At 43.3% G+C, this 21612-nt stretch overlaps 3 protein-coding genes across 6 annotated transcripts; 2 read left to right on the top strand and 1 right to left on the bottom strand.

The window, feature by feature from the left end:
• The first annotated feature begins 13146 nt into the window (after window positions 1–13146).
• Window positions 13147–14903, top strand: LOC117591220 (probable cardiolipin synthase (CMP-forming)). Of its 2 annotated transcripts, XM_034284393.1 has the most exons (6): window positions 13147–13255; window positions 13320–13388; window positions 13508–14103; window positions 14170–14385; window positions 14453–14588; window positions 14656–14771. In XM_034284393.1, the coding sequence occupies exons 3-6, from the start codon at window positions 13588–13590 to the stop codon at window positions 14769–14771; spliced, it is 984 nt and encodes a 327-aa protein (XP_034140284.1). In that variant the 5' UTR covers window positions 13147–13255; window positions 13320–13388; window positions 13508–13587. The 2 variants fall into 2 exon arrangements, with proteins under 2 accessions (XP_034140284.1, XP_034140283.1); XM_034284392.1 differs by lacking the exons at window positions 13147–13255; window positions 13320–13388 and having other exon boundaries at window positions 13588–14103; window positions 14656–14903.
• Window positions 14904–16538: 1635 nt separating this feature from the next.
• Window positions 16539–17540, top strand: LOC117591221 (60S ribosomal protein L27). The gene is made up of 2 exons (XM_034284394.1): window positions 16539–16662; window positions 17031–17540. Exon 2 carries the CDS (start codon window positions 17039–17041, stop codon window positions 17444–17446), a length of 408 nt encoding a protein of 135 aa, XP_034140285.1. The 5' UTR covers window positions 16539–16662; window positions 17031–17038; the 3' UTR covers window positions 17447–17540.
• A 450-nt stretch (window positions 17541–17990) lies between these two features.
• LOC117591219 (isocitrate dehydrogenase [NAD] subunit gamma, mitochondrial) lies at window positions 17991–20914 on the bottom strand. 3 transcript variants are annotated; one of them, XM_034284388.1, is made up of 7 exons: window positions 20755–20914; window positions 20579–20656; window positions 19728–20507; window positions 19475–19661; window positions 19331–19406; window positions 18385–18736; window positions 17999–18293 (listed from the first exon to the last, which is right to left on the bottom strand). In XM_034284388.1, the coding sequence occupies exons 1-6, from the start codon at window positions 20809–20811 to the stop codon at window positions 18706–18708; spliced, it is 1209 nt and encodes a 402-aa protein (XP_034140279.1). In that variant the 5' UTR covers window positions 20812–20914; the 3' UTR covers window positions 17999–18293; window positions 18385–18705. The 3 variants fall into 3 exon arrangements, with proteins under 3 accessions (XP_034140281.1, XP_034140279.1, XP_034140280.1); XM_034284390.1 differs by lacking the exon at window positions 18385–18736 and having other exon boundaries at window positions 17991–18293; XM_034284389.1 differs by lacking the exons at window positions 17999–18293; window positions 18385–18736 and having other exon boundaries at window positions 19327–19406.
• Window positions 20915–21612: the final 698 nt, after the last annotated feature.

The following is a 21612-nucleotide window of genomic DNA, read 5'->3' as shown; positions in this document are numbered from 1 at the left end:
AAAGATCGACCAGTGTTCATGTAGGGGGATTCATAACAAACCCACACACACTTGTGCTTTCGTACACTCATGAAACAAGAAAAAACCAACCGAAACAAAATAAAATAAATAAAAATATGAAGACGCAGAAGTAAAACTAATTTAAAACGACCTTCGACATGTGGGCAGTCTGCACAATGACCAGGAAGCTATGTTGCAATCTACAATATGTGTCCCTACACATGGGTATGTAACAGTGAAGGGAGGGATTCCACGGGGTAGAGCATAGTACATACATATGTACGTATAGAACTGTGGGTGTGTTGCCAACCACAACATGTTTAACTTCATTTAAGAAAAGGCGAGAGTGGCTACACAAATTGTTCAGTGTAAATGGGGAATGACTGAAGAAGGGCAGGTTTAGCTTAAGATATTTTACCTCCATATCGATAAGTGGTCGTCAGCGTCGTTTGCAACGTTCATGGGAAAAAAGATCACTGGCAGAACATCCACAGCGCATAATGCAACTCGTGGTCTCTTCGGCAAAAAGTAAATGATGATTAAAAAAGGTCAATTTTTTCTGCAAAACGCACTGAATAATAGTTGACCGAAGGCCGAATTTTCGGGAAGAATGTACGAGACCACCTTGCATAATTACATCATATCACAGCGTATCGTAAAAGCTTCGTGTGGCTTCGGCTACAAGCAAGACACGTTTTTACCGTCGACTCTCATACCTCTGCACACAAATAACCTTCGTGCAAATATCCTGATTTAGCTGTACAAAATAAATGCCTCTGCTTGTGATTAGAGTTTAGTTTAGTTTTACTTGAAGGAAACTTTACAGCAACTGCACTCACCACCCTCTGCTACAGAGGCCGCACGCCAGGCCCATCCTCACTCTCGATTTGCCTTGCCTTTTCTGCTGGGAAGGCACTGCACCAGTCCCATTCATTCTTCAGTGCCATTCAGTGCAAAGAATCGCCTCAATGCTAGTTTAAGACTACAGCTCAAACAGCTGCCTTTTAGCATTTTTCTCTCCGTTTTCGCTTTTCGTTTTGAGTTTCCTTTTTCCTTTTTATACTCGGTACTCGAAGAGTAAATAGGGTATATTGTATTTATATTGTATATTTATTGTATTGTATTTTATAGGAAACGTTTCCGATCCCATAAGGTATATATATTCTTGATCAGCATCAATAGCCGAGTCGATAGAGCCATGTCTGTCTGACCGTCCGTCTGTCTGTCCGTCTGTCCGTCTTGTTTGTCGGCTTGTTCTCAGAGACTATAAGAGCTAGAGGCACCAAATTTTGCATCCAGACTGCTATAATCTCACACTGAAACCAGTTTATTTAAAAAATGAGCCCCACCCCCTTCCGCTCCCGCAAAAGGCCGAAAGCCTCCCAAACCTACAGTTTTGAAGATAAAAGAATTCCGTAGGAAATGGCCATATCTATTAGATCACCAAATTGGGATCCGATTGGATCCTTATTATAACCACAATGAAGAAATTAATTTCCAGTGGCTAAACCCACCTTGTCCCGCAGCTTTTGTTGTTCTTTTCACATTCTCTCATTCACACTCTGCTTCTGCTTCACTCAGCCTCAGCCTCTGCAGTCCCTCTGCCGTTGCCTCTGGCATCTTTTAACCCACCCCATCCAGCTGCTTATATTTGTTTTTTTTTTTGTGTGCGGGCGCTGCCTCTGCCTCTGCCGCGAGTCTGCAGTGTGTGGCTCTAGGGTAGGGCGGCGAGCTAACGGAGCGTGTTGGCGTGAGAAGTGTTGTAGATGTAGATGACAAATGAAGAAAACATTTAAAATTTTACAAATAACCGCTAAGGTACAGATGTAGTACTGAGTGCCGGGTATAAAAGATGTAACGCGTAAGATGCGTCTCACACGTCCCTTCTCGTTTTGTTTGGAATGTGCCGAGTGACCAACACTCGGGCGCCCACATTTAAGGCTCTCTCTACTCCGGTCGGCTCGCTGGGCCCTGCCCTGCCCACTGCTTATTAGGTTGGTCTATAATTTTTCCTGTTTTCGCCTTGGTTTTGCTTTGGTTTTCTGCTTCTCCTTTCAGCTTGCCCATTCTGGCTTTAGTTATATTTTCCGCATCTTTTTGGCGCTTTGCTTTTGCTATTTTAGTTTTCTAACCAACAAAACAAATTGAATCACGTTCGCCTGAGAGAAACGTGAGTATTTTATTTTTTCCGTTAAACATTTTCATTTTTCTTCCCTAAAAAAAAATTAGTAAAAAATAAGCAGGCGTGACAGAATTTTGAATACCCTGGAAATTATAAACGTAAATAAAAAGAAAACCAAAACAATCACTTTAAAATGTAAAATAAAACAAATCAATAATGTTTAAGGACAATTTAAAATTTACTTATTGTTTACAAAAACAGATTGTAAATATAAAGAGAGAGAAACAAAAAAAAAAATGTTTAAGGAAAATTTTTATTTAAAATCACAACAAAACACAAAAATAATAATTAGCAAGCAATAGTGTAAAAACCAGCATTGGTATCGGCTAACGTAAAAAACTGTTCTTCCTCTCCCGCTCACAAAACTTTTGCAAGTAGCTCTCTCTGCGACCTGCTCTCTGCAGCTGTTGCCGCAACTGTTCTTCTTTATTTTCTTCTTTCTCCGCTCAGTTTCTTGCGAATATTCCACCATTTTCTTTTGAAGCTGATCAGTCACTTATATTTGCTCTAATTGAAACACCCTCTGCAAGGGTATCGAAAGAAACCATTTTCATGGATTCGATATGGGGACTGCGAACTGGCGTCTGGATGAAACTGGGACTGTGGCACTGCGTTTTCTCCGATAATGACGCCGTTGAGTCGTTGTTGTTTCTGCCTCTGAACGTGTTAGCTGCTGAAGCATGCCCCAACACCGGCCCGCCCTCGGTGTGTTTTGTTTATTAAAAAGAGATTGAGCTCAAAAAAATTCCTATTTTTGTCATGACTGCTGCCTGGTGGCCACTTGGGGTTGGGCGGGCGAGGTCCAGTCTCTAGGCAAGAGCAAATGCCGAGACGAGGCGCACCCATTCATCATCATTCCAGGAAACGTTTTGGGATTTCCAGACTAATGATTTTATTATAGTTTATCTTTACCCTCCTCAAGCATATTTTGATTGATTTGCTCGTCTTTTGACCAGACCTCTCCAGCATTTCCAGCTTCCATATTTTAGCTTCCTGATTCATTGTCCTGTAGAGTAAGTGGCTTCATTATATTAAAAGCGATTTAATGACGTCGCCATGGAGATACTTTCAATTAAAAAAAAAAATCCTTTTTCATTATTTTGCATTGCAAACAAAGTCAAAAGAATTTCAGTGCACAGCAACGATTTGAGGAGCAGCTTAAGGAAAGTATTTCATGATATTTTCGGTTTTCTTTGAAAATTTTTTTTGGGTGCCATAGACGAACTTCGAATGCTCTAAGTTATATCTTCGTTGATATAATTTGTTATATTTTGTGAATAAAATTGTCTATTAACTAAAATAAACGGTATACAAAAAAAAAATTCGAACAAATTGATTTTCATCTTAAAGCCCTTGAACACAACAAAATTTTAAACGAGTGTTTCTTTGAGCTGTGAATGTAAGTACATGTGTACGTACATATGACATTTGTACATTTACGAAAATCTATTATCAGTGGCATCTCCGGACACACAGGCAATCTTTTGTGTGTAAAGAACCCTTGAAATTTCGCTTATCTCTTGGTCTTTTGTTTCTGCTGACTTCACTCACGATTGTTAATTTGTTTGCGGTTTCTCCGACTGCGACACCCATCTGCAGGACACCGTACCCCGCTGTCGAACCCTGTCAAGGCAGCCCGCATAGTCGAACCTCCAGCCTCGCTTCTCAACTTTTGATGCAAGAACATTGTGAAGGCATAAACGAAAACGTGGCCCACAGCATAGAGCATCGCATTCCCTCCCTCCACTCCCACATTGTTATAACTACGCGTAACTTTCGACAAGTGTCGCCTGAAAATCGCCAAGCGTTCTCATGTAAAGAGAGCCCTCGACCGAGTCCCGGCCCCCAACAGGAGCGGTTCAAAGTGCTCTACCAGTGCCGTTGGAGACGAACGAATCCGCTCTTGATGGCCCGCTGCCAGCTGTGGTTTAATCTTCTTTTAAGTTGCGCCCCCCACCGTCCAAGTGGGGAAACCCTAGAAAAAGGAGGGCGACACCGTAAAGCAAAAAGTTTGCCGCCACTTGTGGGTTGATAACATAGAACAAAGCAAAGTTGGGGGCTAGCTCGACTAGGGTCGGGTCTACTAGCGCAGTGACTGTGGCTGGGCTACTGCCAGTCCTTAGTCCTGAGCACAGCTTGAAAATAGTTGGAGTTTGTAAAAAGTCATTGTAACATTTCTGAAAAGAAGACTTTGCCGTACTCTGCTCTCCCTTCTGCACTCTAATTAGTCGTCCCTGGCTTGTGATTTGTGGGCGGACTGTGGGCAGTTGCGGAATTGAAGGACCGACATCCGATCACCTGAAGAGGGGCTGGACTGCTGGTGCTGCCACAACTTTTCCCGCCACAAATTCAACTTGTAATATTGTGCTGATTTTTTTTTTTCACAGTCCGGAAAATTCCATATAAAATACACTGAGAAATGGCGGCCAAAAGTAGTGGTTGCCAGGGAATAGAATTTGACATTACTCTCGGTATTTCGCTCAGTGTGGAAACAGCTTGGGCACGATAAATCTTGAACCGCATCTGGCCAAGTCTCGGACTCCGGCTCGGACTCCAACTCGGACTTGGTTTCTCTCTCATTAGTGGAGCCAATTATACATATACAGTTCATACATGTCTCGATTATTTCAGCCCGCAAGCGTTATAGAAGGCCGCAAATAATTTAAAGCCAAATGAGCCTGCCACATTTTATGTTGACCACATTAACCATTTTTGGCAGAGCGAGAGAGAGGGGAGAGGCCAAAAGGCCGACAAAGTATTTAATTAAATTAAGCATAAAGGAAAACACCGGACAGCGAGTGCTGAGCCCGGGAGACTTCTGCTACGGATGAAGTTGGCTTCTGTTTTTATGGTTTGGCCTTTAAAGCAGTCATAAATCATTTAAGAAAATGGCCAATCGTGGGGAGAAGTCTGTGGCTCAGAGCGAGAAACGCACAGATATTTCCGCTAATGGCCAGTGGTTGCTCATTGTCCGAGGCCGATCACGCCCGCCGCCCAGCCACTCGAAACGCATTAAAATAGACTAAAATATTCGGTGTCCCTACTGGACTGCGTTTATGGCCACTTAATGTAAAACAGTTAATTAGCGGCTCACACATATACAAACATACACACCCATATATCGTGGTAGCGGTGGGCAGACAAAAGCAAGAGAAATGTCCAACCTTAATGCAAAATGGCAGCCATCATTTTCGCTTTTCTTTCCTTCCTATTCTTTAACAGCTTCTACTGCTTTTCCTCTGCCGCTGCTGCTGACGTTTGCCATCTTCACTACGCCAGGAACACAGTAGGGAGGTATGCGGGGTGTCCAGTGTGAGAGGCGGAAAATTACTTTTATTAATAAAGCGCAATGAGGCGTGCAAAAAAAAAAATAAATTAACATTATACAAAAAACGAGAAGGTACGTTTGAGACGCTTCTTCCGCGTCACAACTTTTATACCCGGTACTCAGTAGGACATCCGTACCTTAGTGTTTTTTTCCAAATTTTAAATTTGATCTACATATGTCATCTACATCTACATCACTTCTCACGCCAACACGCCCTTTTAGCTCGCTCCCCCAACCATAGAGCCACACACTACACGAAGCAGAGTGTGAATGAGAGAATATGCAAAAAACCAAAACAAAATGCTGGATGGGGTGGGTGTTAATTAATTAATAAAAAATTAATCTCTTCACTATGGCTGTAATAATTATCCAATCGAATCCCAATTCGATGATCTTATAGATATAGTCTTTTCCAACGGAATAGCGCTTCTAGTTTTCTTCTATCTTCAAAATTTTAGCTGTGGGATATTTTCGCTCTTCGGGCCGGGGCTAATTGTCGAAATACACTTGTAACAGTGTGAGCACACAGCCATCTGGATGCAAAATTTTGAGGCTCTAGCTTATATAGTCTTTGAGATCCAGGCGCTCAACAAGACGGATGAACAGACAGACAGACGGACGGACAGACAGACATGGCTCTATCGACTCGTCTATTCATGCTGATCAAGAATATATATACTTTATGGGGTCGGAAACGTTTCCTTCTGTGCGTAAAAACATCCGTTATTCCCCACAAATGCAGTATACCCTATTTACTCATCGAGTACCGGGTATAAAAAGGAGATGGAAAAAGTAAAACGCAAAAAATGAGAATGGCGAAAATTAACATACAGAATGACTTTTGACATGCCTCGGACATTATTGTGTCGAACACCTTCGCCTGCAGTTTATTATTAATACTGATGCAGTGTGGACACTTGGGAGGGATTGCAACTTTTCTTTTGTCAACTTTTCGGCACCCTGTCCCTGTCCCACTTGTAATTACGATGATGGCCATCGAACGCGCCGGAACGTGACACAAAGGAAACGAGGTGCTGTAATATTTAAAGTTTGCCTTGCTGTTTGTCTCGTCGAAAATGCACACCTGGCATTTTTATAATTATTAGCTCAGTATCGACATTTAAATGGGTCCATCACTGCCGTCCGTAAATTCAGCCCAATGCAGAACATATTGGCAGCTGGCAACTTTTGACTAAATTGCCAAAGTATATTTTAAGTAATAATCATTAACCGCGACTTCATTTGCATATTCAAGACGGCAGGCACCGTCAGTCGCCCGACCCAACCACCAAGCCATGACAGCGTACGCTTTGGTTAAGTGGGAGCGTAATTTAAATTAGGTTCGGGGCGGGCCTGCGGTCTAGCTTATTAATGATGCTTTCATTAAATTTGATCTCAGCTGGTCACAACGGTGGCTTGATTTAATTTCGCAAACCACGTCAGGATATCTTCATGTTTTTTTTGTTTTTGAGGTTCTACCCTTGGGTGGAGAGGGATTATTTGGCCGCCCGCCTTTACAAGGTGGAAATCGCCACGTCGAGATATGTAACTTGTTACAGTTTTACTCAAATTTTGTCGATGAACTCGATTAAAGTTTGGTACGAGCTAATTTGTTCTTTTTCGAAGAATTTATAGATATTATTATATTTCCTTAGCGATGGGTAGTTTAGTCTTATTGTGTTGTACTTGGTACAATTAAAAATTATATGCGATGCGTCATCGATAATATCGCAAGTATCACAAATGTTACTTGCGACTACGTGCATTTTGGCAAGTGTGTGCCTATCAAATGCACTGCCGCTAAGCAGTCTATTGATCCTTTTAGCGTCAATGGCTTTTAGCTGATTTCTATTTAGGAACCATTGTTTTGTTGAGGTAGAGGGAAAAAGTGAGCAGTATCCTCTGCGTTTAACGCTGGCAAACTCGGCATACTCTCTCTCCCATTCTTCCTTCAGTATTCGGTGTATCTCACATATTGCATCTTTAAGATTCCATTTAACGACTGTATATTTTCCCAGTCTGTGTGCTTCTTTGGCTGCTGAGTCTACTGTCGTGTTCTGAGGGATGTTGGCGTGGCCGGGTATAAAATGGATTTCTACCTTCTTTAGGTATTGGGCTTGACGGATCTTCTCCCTGATTTTATAAGCGATAAAATTATCCTGAATGCTCCTTGCCAGTATTAGAGCCCCGTTTCTGCTGTCCGTTAGGATGGCTATACGAGAAAACCCGCGGGAAATAGCATGGTCCAGGGCCTTTTCAATTGCAATCAACTCGGCGGACAAAGATGACAAGGTTTTGTGCGTTTAAAAGCTGTCTATGAAACCTGAGCTGTCGTGTAGGAAAGCTGCGCTAGAGTTTCTGTTAGCTACTGATCCATCAGTGTAGTAGGTCTCGAAGCCTTCCCTTGTCAGGAGTGCCCTTTTTTCCCTATGGAGAACCAATATGCCTGGTCTAAGCTATGGTTGTTCTCAGCAGCCCCCTTAAAAAAGTCTAAGTCTGACCTAATTTTGGTGCAATGCGAAGTTGTACTCTCAAAGACCTCGATATTCTCCAGAATATCACCGAACTCCCGAAATGCCTTGGCGTAGCCTGTGTTTATGTCCCTGTTTAGGGACACTGTCCTACTCGCTGGGAGGCTGTACGCAAATGCCTTGGCTAACTCTCTTGCCGCTAGGAATCTCATTTTGTATTCCGGGGGAAGTTCTCCTGCCATGTGGTAAATAATCGGGATTGGGGTGCAGATGAAAAAGCCTAGTGACTTTCTAAGGTGGTGGTTACAATGAGATTTGATTTTGGCTAGAGCGGATTTGGACAAGTTGCTGAAAGACGAGCAAGCGTATTCTAGTCTACTCCTGACAAAGGCCTTGTAAACTATGAGCCCTCCCTTGGGCTGATACCGTAATGGCACCCACTGAGTAGTCTTAGGAACGCACAGGTTCTGTTTGACTCCGAAATGGCTTGCTCGATGTGCACTAAGGCTGAGTTGTTCGCTGAAATTATTCTGCCTAGATATTTTATCTGATCTACTTGCATAATCTCGACTCCTTGGTGCACAATGTTCAGCTCGGTTCTTCGGATGCTGAAGTGAACCACTTTGGATTTGGCTGGGTTGAAAGCAAGGTTAAGCCTGTTGCATCTTGCCTCAAAGCTGTCTATTTTTTCTAGGAGCATACGTTTGGCAATGGAAATCTCCTTGTGGAAGCAAATAATAAAGAAGTCGTCCGCATACTGAAACAGTAGGCAATTGCCATCGTTTATCTCGTGCAGTTCACGCCACATGTTCAACTTGTCTCAACCTGACTCTGTCGACGGGACTGATTGGGGGGACAAGTGGAGTTGGAGTGAGAACGGGAACTACTCTAGACGCTTGCTCAGGAAGCTGGCAATCCAGGCAGTGTGATTCGGGTCGAACTGCATGACATTCATCTTCTGCTCTAGCGTGTCGACTCTTACGCAGTCAAATGCCCTTCGTAGGTCAACACAGGCCGCCACGACCTGATTACCTCTCGCCTTCAGAGCCAGGACCTCGTTGATCAGGTCGTTGATGCAGAGCGCCGTGGACCTGTTCCTCCTGAAGGCGTATGATCTGACCGGCAAAAGCTCATGCCTTGTAATATGTTCGTCCAGCTTTAACTTTATCAACCCCTCTATAGACTTAAACAAGGTATTTATTAGGCAAATAGGTCTGTAGTTTTGGAAGGAAGCGGGGTCCGCATTCTTCTTGGGGATTTGTACCACCTCGATTCTACGCCAGACCTCTGGGATGTTGCCACTGAGCCATACCCTGTTTATAATTTCAAAGGTGGAATGTTCTCTGGGGGTCTACTGCTTGCAGTGGAGGGGATGTCTTTGACCATTTTTAGAAAGCCATTGTCGTTTTCGTCTGTCCATGTGTTCCCTACGTATTTCTTTAGGTTCTTTACTCTACTCCACATGGAGGGCGTATAGGAAAGCTCTTCTAAGAACTTTAAGAAGTTTGACCTTCTGAAATTTTTAATCTCATTTTGCAGGCTGCGGTCGGCCTCTATAGTGGCCCTGGCATCCTCAAATTTTTTTGGTGTAATAGTATTTTTGCCTGCACGCATTTCTAACGCGAAATAGTCTCTCTATCCCCTTGTTTCAACATTTTTTGGCAATATACTTGTTGGTGCTGGGAATGGTGACTGTGTTCTTACTGGTCAGGGATTTGACCTTATCGTTGAGCTCTTGTTGATTGGTAAAACTGCTTGCTCCTAAAATACGATTTATTCTATTGTGCAGCACTTTCTTCTCTTGAATGTAGGCATCTAAACCTTCGACTGTTATGACGATTGGGAAGTGGTTGCTGTTGGTTATTTTGGATTTAAGGGCTTGCCAGTCGATTCTACCGATCCTGTGATTGGAAAAGGTGAGGTCAAGAACAGAGAATTGGGAAGGGTTCCTGGAAAACGTTGGAGATCCGTCGTTAAGACAGATAAAACCCGCCTCACGAGTAGCATTCTCGATGCTGTGGCCCTTGCGGTCACTGGAAGGGTTTCCCCAGATGGAAGACTTGGCGTTGAAATCTCCTCCTACGACTGAAGGGTAGTCTAGGGACTCCGCAAGCTCGAACACCTTTTAAATGCCCGATTTGAATTGGGAAAGTGTCATTGAAGGCGCAGCGTATGCGCTAAAAATGTTGAGGTTGTTTTTGAGGTTCAAGGTCTTAATACCTACGATCTCTAGATCACTGTCTATTTTCAGAATGCTAAATCTAATTTTCTTTCTAATATAGATTCCTACTCCGCCGTAGCCGTCTTCTCTGGGCTTGCCGATGAAGTTGTAATCTAAGATACTGCAGTCCGCATTATTTACAACCCAGATCTCCGAAAGGATTGCAATGTCTATTTCGTTGTTTATTAGAAACATATTGAGGAGCTGTTTGTTGTTGTTGTAAGTCAGACTTTGAATGTTTAGTTGTAGAATCTTCATTGTTTTTTGTTAGAGTATCCCGCTTCCACCCCTTGCACAATTTGCAAACGGTCGAGTTCAGCATTGGAGGAGCTAACATACTCCAAGATCTGTTGGAAAAACTTCTGTAACAAATCCCCCCTGGAAATGTTTCTGGGTTCCACCAGGAACGCTGTAAGCATGGATCCCAGTGCGTTAAGCTTTTCCTGGGCCACAGATGAGACCCCGGAAGTTGTTCTCACGAATTTCTCACTTAACTGTGGGCTATCTGCGTTGATAGCGTTCCTCCATTCTGCCATGTTGGCAGCTGCCTTAGCCGACTCCGAATTGCGGGCTGCCGCTCTTTTGGCTTTTGTCACCTCGGCGAACGAAGCAACCCAGTGAATTTCCCTAGCTGCCTCAGTGTTGTTGTTTTGGCGTTCGGGGAGGATGCCGTTTTGCCATGTGGGTGGGGGAAACTCCCCTGGGTCCCCTGGGTTGGGTGGAGATCTACCAAAGAGTACCGGGNATCCTGCTTCGCCGTAGCCGTCTTTTCTGTGATTGCCGATTGAGTTGTAATTTAAATACTGAAGTCCGCATTATTTACAACCAAGATCTCTAAAACGATTGCAATGTCTATTTCGTTGTTTATTAGAAACATATTGAGGAGCTGTTTGTTGTTGTTGTAAGTCAGACTTTGAATGTTTAGTTGTAGAATCTTCATTGTTTTTTGTTAGAGTATCCCGCTTCCACCCCTTGCACAATTTGCAAACGGTCGAGTTCAGCATTGGAGGAGCTAACATACTCCAAGATCTGTTGGAAAAACTTCTGTAACAAATCCCCCCTGGAAATGTTTCTGGGTTCCACCAGGAACGCTGTAAGCATGGATCCCAGTGCGTTAAGCTTTTCCTGGGCCACAGATGAGACCACGGGCATTGTTCTCACACATTTTTCACTTAATTGAGGGCTATCTGCGTTGATAGCGTTCCTCCATTCTGCCATGTTGGCAGCTGCCTTAGCCGACTCCAAATTGCGGGCTGCCGCTCTTTTGGCTTTGGTCACCTCGGCGAACGAAGCAACAGAGTGAATTTCCCTAGCTGCCTCAGTGTTGTTGTTTTGGCGTTCGGGGAGGATGCCATTTTGCCAAGTGGGTCGGGGAAACTCCCCTGGGTCCCCAGGGTTGGGTGGAGATCTACCAAAGAGTGTCGGGTACCTAGCCTTGACCTCAGCCCGTGATAGGTTTTCGAGCGTCATGCTTTTTTGAATTGCGAACGCTTTCCTTCTGGCCTCGCACCCCGAGCATAGCGTGTCACTGCTGTGGTCCCGACCACATTTGAAACATCTCGCCAGGCTCTTGCAGTGCTGCGCCATATGACCGAACCTAAAGCACCTGAAGCATTGGCTAAACTGGACGAAAGGTTTCACTGTTACCTTGGTGTACAGGAACTTGATTTCCTTGGGCAGCTTCTCCCCTCTAAACCATAGTTTGACCCTGCCGGTGGGTACCCTATCCCCCGAGGTTCTGTCTGTTCTGGAAATCCGTTGTATTTCCTCTATGGGGACGTCCGAGATGATCAGCTCCGAGTGCTGCTCCTCCGAGTGGTGGCCAGGGATCCCAAAGTTTAGGCCCGCCTTTTGCACAAAGTGCCGCAAAATTCGAGGAGAGTACCCGTGGGCGGCGAAGACACTGTTTTCAACAAGCTTGTTTGCACCGTCGGCCGACCTACATACAATCTTGCACCTGCCATAGCCTATCCTCGCGACCTCCTCTATACCGCCAAGTCCCAGTTTTATCAACAGTTCGGATAGCTCGAACTGGTTAATTGCGATCCTGGAAATATTATCGCTTAATTTGTCTATATACACTACAAAAGGGCCTTTGTGGCCCTCGTAGTATTTGTTGTTGATGTTTTTGTTGTTGTTGTTTTTGTTGTTAGTTGTCGTTATTGATCTTGTACTCACGGACGTCTGACAAACATCCACATCCGCTTCCTCTTTCTCACTAGTAATTGTTTTGGTAGTTTTGTTTTTCGTCTCTTTCTCTTTCAAGATGGTTTTTGTCGTCGTAGCTGTTGTTTTTCCCGCCATTTTTACGCCTTCCCTCTTTTTTCGCGTCTCCACTAGGGTCCTTGATCCTGTGGCCATTTCCGTGGCCATCCTGGTCCATCCGATGCCAGCCATGGTTCCGGATTACGCTGCACCAGCTTCCGTGTTACCGTTCCATCTTTTACAGACAAATCTTTTCAGATAAATATAAAAACATATATATGTATATAAGCATATATGTAAACACATATGTACGTATATGTACATACATCTTTCCAATTTCTGTTCTCGTCGTCGGTTATGTTCTCGACTTAATGTGCGCTTTAATTGTTAGCGCTTGAAACCTATTGAATTTTTTTTTTGTTCTGAGCTCTGCAGTGTCCGTGTGAATCAAGACAAAACCGGTTTGGAGCGCTAAAAAATCATTGGCTACACGCACTTATACAGATGTAGCTGGGACTTCTGGCTGCGTGCTCTACACGCACTTATACAAATGTAGCTGGGACTTCTAGCTGCGTGTTCTACACGCACTAATACTTGTAGCTGCGACGTTGGCAGAGGCCTGGGACTTGCCGACGCGCATTCTGCGGTGACGTTTCGCTTCCTTTGAATTGACAATCTTATATGCTATTTGGTTAGTGATTGTGTGCCATCGCTTTAGTTTTTTTTTCAAACATTGAAAGCAGAGGGTATCGCACAAGAGTATCGCTTAGAGATACTATCTAACCATTGCAAATATCGATAGTGCATTCAATAGCTGTCCGACCACCACTACCTCAGCGCCGACTTGTGTAATAAAAAATAAAAACAAAATCTCTAAATTCCAGTTAAAACCAGTAATTTCTTCGAATTTAGATCAACAAAAAAGCATCCATGTCGTGTTACACTTGATTGTAGCACTTTATCAACGATTCTTAACAAATGGTAAGGAATTATGGAACGAATCCAAGGGTCATCGTTCGGCCAAATGGCACAAGGCCATGCTGCGCTAATCAAAATAACTTTAAACTCAATCAATGTACATATATATATATATTTTACAGTACGTAAACGATAAGGTACCACTCTGCAGAGTTCGTACTAATACATTAGCGAGTGTCTAGTACTGCTCTGCTTAAAGACCATGCTGCCCGCCATGGTTTTTCGCCAAGGACCGCACCATGGTGCCTCGACGCTGGAGCACGTACTGGGTGTGGGTGGCAGCAGTTTTGTAAACTGCCTAAATCGTTATGCCGCTGCTACCGGCTTCATTCGCATATCTTTCCTGGACATCAAACAGCGCCGCAACTGGGATGTGGCCCGTCTCCGTCTTTATGCGGATGCCAAGAAGCATTCGCTGCATCTGCGCACCCTTCAAGGACGGGATATACTGCAAGGGGTCATTGATAAGCAGCGTGCCGAGTTCATTGAGCGCAAGAACTTCCTTGTCGACGACATCCGAGAGGCACGTCACAAAGTGCAGGAGCGGGTTCGCGAGAAGATAGTTGAAATACGCGAAGAGCGCGAGAATATCATGACCATACCCAACATGCTGACAATCAGTCGTGCGATACTCTCCCCTTACATTGGCTATGTTATTGCCCAGGGCGACTTTACATTTGGCATGAGTCTACTGGCGATTGCTGGTGTCTCGGATCTGGTAAGGAACGAGCGCAAAAGTGTTTTAAAATCGATATAAATCATTTGTTCTTATTTCTGTTCATAGTTGGATGGACAGATTGCTCGGCGTTGGCCCTCGCAGGCCACCAAGGCCGGCTCCTTCCTCGATCCGATGGCCGACAAGCTGCTGATGGGTTCGTTGGTGATTTCGCTCTGCTATACCGATCTTATGCCCATATGGCTTGCGGGCATTATTGTGTTTCGTGATGTGTTCCTATTAGCCGCTGGTTTTGTCATTCGCTACATAAGTCTTCCCCCTCCAGTGAGTGTGCCGTCTGAAATTTGCAACCAAGTGTATGATTGTGTTACTTTGTACGTTCCTTCGATAGAAAACTTTTTCGCGTTACTTCGATGCCACCCATGTGACGGCTCAATTGGAGCCAACTTTGCTCAGCAAAATCAACACGGGCGTGCAGCTGGCTACAATTGGTCTTAGTCTAGGCGCTCCTATCTGGAACTATTTGGGTAAGCTCTTCACTGAACTAAAACTCAAGGGGATAGCCTGGTATATCTGCTGCTCCTATCTCCACAGATCATCCAGCCCTGCATGGCCTCTGGTATCTGACCGGACTGACAACCGCTGCCACTGCTCTTAGCTATGTTATGAACAGGCATAATACCTTCAAGATTATCCAAAAGAAGACGTAGTGCTGAGCATTTTTCTTCTACAACAAGAATTCTACTAAACAGTTGTAGTATTTCTAATTTCGCAATGATTAGTATGTAATGTGTTTTGTACATACATGAGTACCGCGTAACCCAGTAAAAGTAATTAAATATATATACATATGTACATGGTCGTTAAGGTTGTTAATGGTCGTATTTCAGGTTATGTATGTCTTGACTGCAAGTATACTATTTGACAGTTTTATCTTTCCAAATTGAACAGATTTATACTTACTAGTTTAACCCCTAGTTTCGATGGAGAGCAGGGTTGCTTTTCTTACGGTAAACGATATGAAGTCAATTCAGATGGAAGCAAGGAACACATCAGGCGGGCCGACTAGTTTAAGCTGATGAATTTGCTAAAGAAAGGAGATCCATCAGCATGGATCGCCTGCCACTTGTTTAGACCCAGGGCACCAAGCAAACTAAGCAAGCGCATAGAGGCGTCAACAGTGTGTAGGGGATTGGACCCAAGGCCTTCGGCTCTTGTTGCCGATGCATTCCGCTGAGAGAGTTTGTCAGACTGTCAGAATGGATAAAATCGCGCGGACTTGGCCTAAATCCCTCCAAATCGGAACTCGTCTTATTCACAGCCTCGTCAAAGTTCCGCCTCTCAAACCTCCAATACTAAATTAATTCAGTCTCTCCTTCAGCGACAAGGCCAATTATTTACGGTTGATAATTGTCAAAAAGCTTAATCGGAACCTGATTAGTAAAGAAAGAGTGAAAAAGGCCACAATTGCCTTTAACACTTGCAGGAAGGCTATCGGTCTAAAATGGGGCATGAGCACAAATATGGTCCAATGGATCTATTTAGCAATAGTTAGACCCATATTACTCTACGGACTCACAGTGTGGTGGCCGGCACTCTCAAAGGGGACCACCACAAATCAACTGGTCATAGGCCAGCGAACTGCTGTCCTATGCATCAGCAGGGCTCTCCGCACGACACCAAATGAGGCTTGAAGTGACATTCTATGCCTCCAGAGCCTTAACCTTGCTGGCAAGGAGCATGCTAAAATGGCAGCCATTCGTTAAAGAGATTCGGGCCAATGGAATTCACAGCAGATGGGTCATTCGTCCATCCTTAACAATAATAATGTTGTCCCCACGAAAACGGACTACTGCGTACCAGGGGAGTACCTAGATACTCCATTTGTAACAGTTATCCCTCACAGGGACAGCTGGCTCGAGTTGAAAAATAAAGTACCCCGAACGCCCATTTCAACTATAATTTGTTCAAGCTTTCTAGGCGTTGATTAGCTTGGTTGTTATATTGCAGATGTTCTTGTTGCCACCACTGTAGCCACGTTAGGAATTTCTGCTGCTGCCATTTCTGGAATTGTTGCTGCTGCTGAAACAGTGCCTGTACGTCACAGGAATTAATACAATTGATTCACAATTGTGCAAGCCTCTTAAAACCCCTATTGTGCAAATTTTGACATATTAACATTAAGAGGAACCATCTGCGTTAATAGATTTTGATCCCGATGGACCATGGTGGTCAAAAACGAACTATTTTTGGTGGTAAAACTTCAGATAGTGGTGGCACGCTGCGGACATCTAAGCGCTGGTTTAATATTACATTAATAAACTGAAATGAACGATACTTTTGGCTTAGATACTTCATGCGATTGACAAGATTCCTCAGACTATTATAAATTTTTCCAAATATTATATCTATATATAACTTGTAGAAACATTTATAATTTAATTCACAAACATGTGAGATAATTCTGAAAAAAAGATTGTTCAACTCTATCGCCCAAAACCATCGATACTATCGATAGTGCAGTCGATGGTTTTGCGCAACTGTCAAAGTCGTGCTATTGACGTCTGGCTTTTCTTTCTTTTCCGGTCGCTGAACAGACCTGTAAGTTGTGTGAAAATAAATCTTAAAAATCCATTGAAATATCAAACCAACATTGAACAATAATAATGAAAAGAACTGAGTACCTGTACGGAGTACTCGATAAGACAGCTATTGACATGCATATTTCCCAATTAAAGCAAAATAAACCCTTGTTAAAAGGACAAACAAAACAAAAAGCAGACGTACTTGATGCTTAAGAAATCTACTTGTTTGTGCAAGAAATTAACATTTGAACAGTGAAAATGTATTATTTTAATAGCGATTAGTAATTTAATGACCATTTTGCTAACAATGTTAATTTTGTTCTTCCCATTTTATGTATACGCGCCCTCCACCCACAACCAAAAACAATGATTGGACATCTACAGCCGCCAAAATGAGGAAAATCATGAAGCAGGGCAAGATCGTAATCGTCCTTAGCGGGCGTTACGCTGGCCGCAAGGCCATCATCGTCAAGACCTCCGACGATGGCACCCCGGAGAAACCCTTTGGTCATGCTCTGGTCGCCGGTATCGACAGGTACCCCCGCAAGGTGACCAAGAAGATGGGCAAGAACAAGTTGAAGAAGAAGTCCAAGATAAAGCCTTTCCTGAGGAGCTTGAACTACAACCATCTGATGCCCACCCGCTACACGGCGCATGACATCAGCTTCGAGAAACTGTCGCCCAAGGACCTGAAGGATCCCGTCAAGCGCAAGACACACCGTTTCCAGACCCGCGTCAAGTTCGAGTCCATCTACAAGGAGGGAAAGAACAAGTGGTTCTTCCAGAAGCTGCGTTTCTAAGCTAGAAACTAATGGGATGATGATGATGAATTATTGTCGTCGTTTTTTTAAGGTTAAATAAAAAAACATGATTCTGATATAAATGACCGAAGTAGGAAAAATTGTGTTATTTGGCAGCTATGTGCAAGTGTGAAAAGCGGTTCTAATGTTTTTCTAGGTGTGCTGAGTAAAGTTGAATAATCTGAAGACGATATGCAGAATCGCTCCTTTGTGCAATCGGACTAAGTTTTGGACTCTACTTGAAGATCTGTAGTGATCTCCTATAAGATTGGAGAAGTAGACAGCAGATGCTGCAAACATCGAAGTCTTAATCGAAGATCTGCTCAGTTGCTAAAACTGAACCAGGGATGCTTAAAGCGAGCAGGGAGTCGTAATATAAATCTTATTGGGTAGATTATAGTTCGATCCTTAGGGACTTTTCAACGATTCTGTCATTTCATAGGGAAAATCTGCAGATAACTGAGCTTATATTAGTGTATGTACCCTTTGGTGTATTTAAAGACGATCCAATCCCCTTATCACCCCAAACAATTAAAAACGCCCATTACAGAAGTCTTCTTTTTACATTTTACTAATAAATATTCGAACAGAATAATACATTTTGCTTGAATTTCTCTAGGTAATATTACACAATCGGTTCGTTTGGAAAATCGAATTTACAATATACATATCTTGTTGACTACTCCTGGAACTCTTGGCTACCTAACAATTTCTGAAGAGGGTAGTGTAGCAAAGGCTCGAACTTTTTTATTTAGGATAATGATAGATTTAAATAAAAGAGAGAGGATTAGGGGGAGAGAGGTGGCTTGAATAGTTCAGAGACAGTGACGGTTCCGGCAAAGAAAATCTGTGGAGTAGAATATTAAAATGCATTATTATGTGTGCTGTCCATGCGTACTACTATAAATATAGAAATATACGTTTAGAGTTTGTATTACCTGATGTATCACACTTTTGACATCGAATGGGGGAATACACGAATGAACATTGAGCATTTAGGGGTAGATAGTTGTTTTGGATTTTGTTAAACAGCGGAGACAATTTGACCTCAAACATAAATTCAACTGAATCTTTCGGGGTTTGGTTGGGTGGGGCTTCACATTAGACGCTGAATATGCATTGGCTTAGGGGTAAAAGATGCCTCTTATAACAGTTCTCTTAAATTGGCTTAGTTCAGTGTTAATTTAATTTTGCTTTGCTTTGTTTAGTTTTTTTGTTTTGGGTTGGGTTTAGGTTGAGTTTCGGTAGTGCGATAGTGCCTATAATTGGTTGAAATAGTTTCCATGTGGCCTGCGAGCGGGTAAGCATTTTTCAGGAGTTGGAGGGAGTAGAGAAAATACAATTATTTGTTAGATTTGTGTAAGCACATACAAGTTTTGGTTGCAAGAAGATATACCGAGCGTGGACGTAAACTACATACTTTTGGTGTGGTGTGCGTGTTGTGTGTAAGTGTGTAGGTATATTGGGTGTTTCTTTAAGCCACTAAGTGGACAACTTGAAACATAAATAAATTTCAACAAAAGCATTTTTGTCAACAGAAAATAAACTACAGACTACAAAATTAATAATGTTAGCTATAAGTTTAGTTTTGTGTGTGTGCTTGTGTTGTTGTTGTAGTTGTGGGTTAAAACAATAAAGTTTTACATAAAACACTTACAGTTCTGTTTGGGAGTACAAATAAAAAAAATAATACAATAAAAGAGCTTGAAATTATAATACAACATAAGAGGCTCGCGATATAGCGGGGGCTGAAGTACTCGATACAAATAGGACAAGCGGATAGATGGGTGTTTTCTGATTCAACACTTAAATACAGCATTTCGTTGAGAGCGCGATAAAACATAGTAAATAGGCAAATAAGGAAACGCCAGATGTTTATTTTACCAATTCACGCGCTTGGCGCTCAAGATTTTCAGTATATTCTCAACAACATCGGTACTGGAGTGGTTACCGCCCAGATCTGCAAAGATATTCCAGTTAAATATTAACAATTCGCAGAAAATTTTGGGTTGGGATATGGGTTCGTACCTGGTGTGCGGATGGCATCATTGACAATGGTCTGGTAGGTGGCCTCATAGATGACATTGGCATGCTCCTTGTGGCCTAGATGATTCAACATATCAATGCTGGCATTAATCATGGCCACGGGATTGGCAATATTCTTGCCAGCAATGGCAGTGCCTGTGTTGCGGGTGCCCGGCTCAAAGACTGCGTACTGCAAAACGAAATTATCACATATCAACGCACATTTTCGTAACAGACTGCAATGATTAGGTCTTACATGATCGCCGTAGTTGCGGCCGGAAATGAGGCCAGCTCCCCCCATCAAACCGCACAGTACATTGGACACAATGGTGCCATACAAGTTGGTCATGTTCATCACATCGAACTGGTGGGGCTTGGAGACGGCTTGCATGCAGGTGTTGTCGATGATCATGTTCTCGTGCTCCAGCTCGGGATAGTCCTTGTGCACACGCTTGGCACACTCCAGGAAGAGGCCATCGGACAGCTTCATGATGTTGGCCTTGTGGATGGTGGTGACCTTCTTGCGGTTGTTCTGACGCGCATACTCGAAGGCATAGCGGGCCACACGCTCTGCATTCTCGACGGTGACCACCTTCATGCTCTCAACAATGCCGGGCACCGACTCGTGCTCCAGCATGGCATACTCACCATCGGTGTTCTGACGGATCAGAACAACGTCAATGTCCTGGTGGCGCGCCGGAATACCAGGATACGACTTGCAGTGCACAACGTTCACATAGAGATCCAGCTCATTACGGATGGCCACGTTGCGCGAAACCTCGGACAGCTCCTGCGACTTGGTCTCAATGTTTCCCTTGAGTGCCACACCGTTGCGCTTGATCGAAGTGATGGCATAGTCCAGATCATCATTACCCTCGGTAGAGGGATCAATTTCAATCACCTCGAAATCGATTGGAGCGCCGCAGTAGCTAAAAATTTCTCTTACATATGTCATTAGCTCCGGGCCGATTCCACCGCCAGGTAGCATGGTGACAGCATGACGACCACCGTACTGCGCCGACGGGATATCTGTACGCTGCACAAACATATATATGCACAGTTATATCTATGCTATAACCTCAATTGTGCAAGGGGGCTAATATCTACCGTAACTTTCTTCTGCAGCGACGACTTGGTGTGGGCTACATCCTCGCTCTTTTCCTTGGTCACCAGCATGGGATAGCCCTAAAATGTGATTCGATTGAGATCATCAGTTCTGCTGCCTGTTCCCAGGCCCATCGCATTATGTAATTTTAGCCAATTTTCAGCCAACGAAAACCTACGCGTGTCAGGAACGGCGTCTGCGTCTGCAGCAGTCTCTGTGTCAAGCGAAGGGCCATGATTGCGTATTGTAGTGTAGTTGCCCTTAGTAGCCAATTGTTTTGCAAATTACTTAAAGAATTATCACGGCGGCAGTGTGACCGCGAAATTATCGATAAAGTATACCGTCAGGGCCTCGTAAATATACCAAAGTATACCCTTGCATTTTCAAAATATACTGTAAATATACCGTAAATCTTAATTATTTTCCTTGATATTGATGTTCTATTTGATATTACTAGCTAGTTAGGAGCATGAAGTAATTATATAAGGAGGTGCCGTCGGGTCGGCGTTCGGGTTTGCTCGGCCTATAGTTGCTCAGTGCGTGCTCGCTTGTTCATGCAAAAGGTTGTGTGCGGACGAATTTTTTCGATTTTATTAACCCTATTACCCCCCCATATTAAGCATATGCGCGCTGAAAATAACTTTTCGATTTTTGCCAATACAATATACATTTTTTTCAGAATGAAGAGCCTAAGCTGAAAAACCTACTGAAAAGCCAAAATAACGACTACTTTCAAATAGTAGCTTATTGAAAAATCAAATTTAAAAAAATAACTTAAACTCCCTTTCTTGTAAGGGGTAACTTTAACCTTATATAATTACTTCGTGATGAAGCACATGTATTGCTTGTTTTTTTTTAACGCTTCACACCGGTTTTGTCTTGATTGACACGGACACTGCACGTAATGTATGTTTTGGTGCGTTGACTTGCTGAACGGCGATGGAACGATTATTCCTTTTGATGTTTTTATACCCGGCACCCGGTGGATGTGTGTAACGCAGAGACCCCATAAGGTATATATATTCTTGATCAGCAT

The sequence above is a fragment of the Drosophila guanche genome, unplaced genomic scaffold (assembly GCF_900245975.1).
Source record: "Drosophila guanche unplaced genomic scaffold, DGUA_6, whole genome shotgun sequence".
In the NCBI taxonomy this organism is placed as follows: Eukaryota; Metazoa; Arthropoda; class Insecta; order Diptera; family Drosophilidae; genus Drosophila; species Drosophila guanche.
This window is presented reverse-complemented; position numbering and strand designations above follow the sequence as displayed.

Excerpts from the sequence above, each read along its gene's own strand:
- LOC117591220 (XM_034284392.1), top strand. The coding sequence starts at position 13,588 with ATGCTGCCCGCCATGGTTTTTCGCCAAGGACCGCACCATGGTGCCTCG. Across the intron at positions 14,386-14,452 it reads ACATAAGTCTTCCCCCTCCA|AAAACTTTTTCGCGTTACTT; the intron begins GTGAGTGTGCCG and ends TTCCTTCGATAG. Across the intron at positions 14,589-14,655 it reads TCCTATCTGGAACTATTTGG|ATCATCCAGCCCTGCATGGC; the intron begins GTAAGCTCTTCA and ends CTATCTCCACAG.
- LOC117591221 (XM_034284394.1), top strand. The coding sequence starts at position 17,039 with ATGAGGAAAATCATGAAGCAGGGCAAGATCGTAATCGTCCTTAGCGGG.
- LOC117591219 (XM_034284388.1), bottom strand. The coding sequence starts at position 20,811 with ATGGCCCTTCGCTTGACACAGAGACTGCTGCAGACGCAGACGCCGTTC. Across the intron at positions 20,508-20,578 it reads CGCTGCAGAAGAAAGTTACG|CGTACAGATATCCCGTCGGC; the intron begins GTAGATATTAGC and ends ATGTTTGTGCAG. Across the intron at positions 19,407-19,474 it reads TGATGCCATCCGCACACCAG|ATCTGGGCGGTAACCACTCC; the intron begins GTACGAACCCAT and ends ATATCTTTGCAG.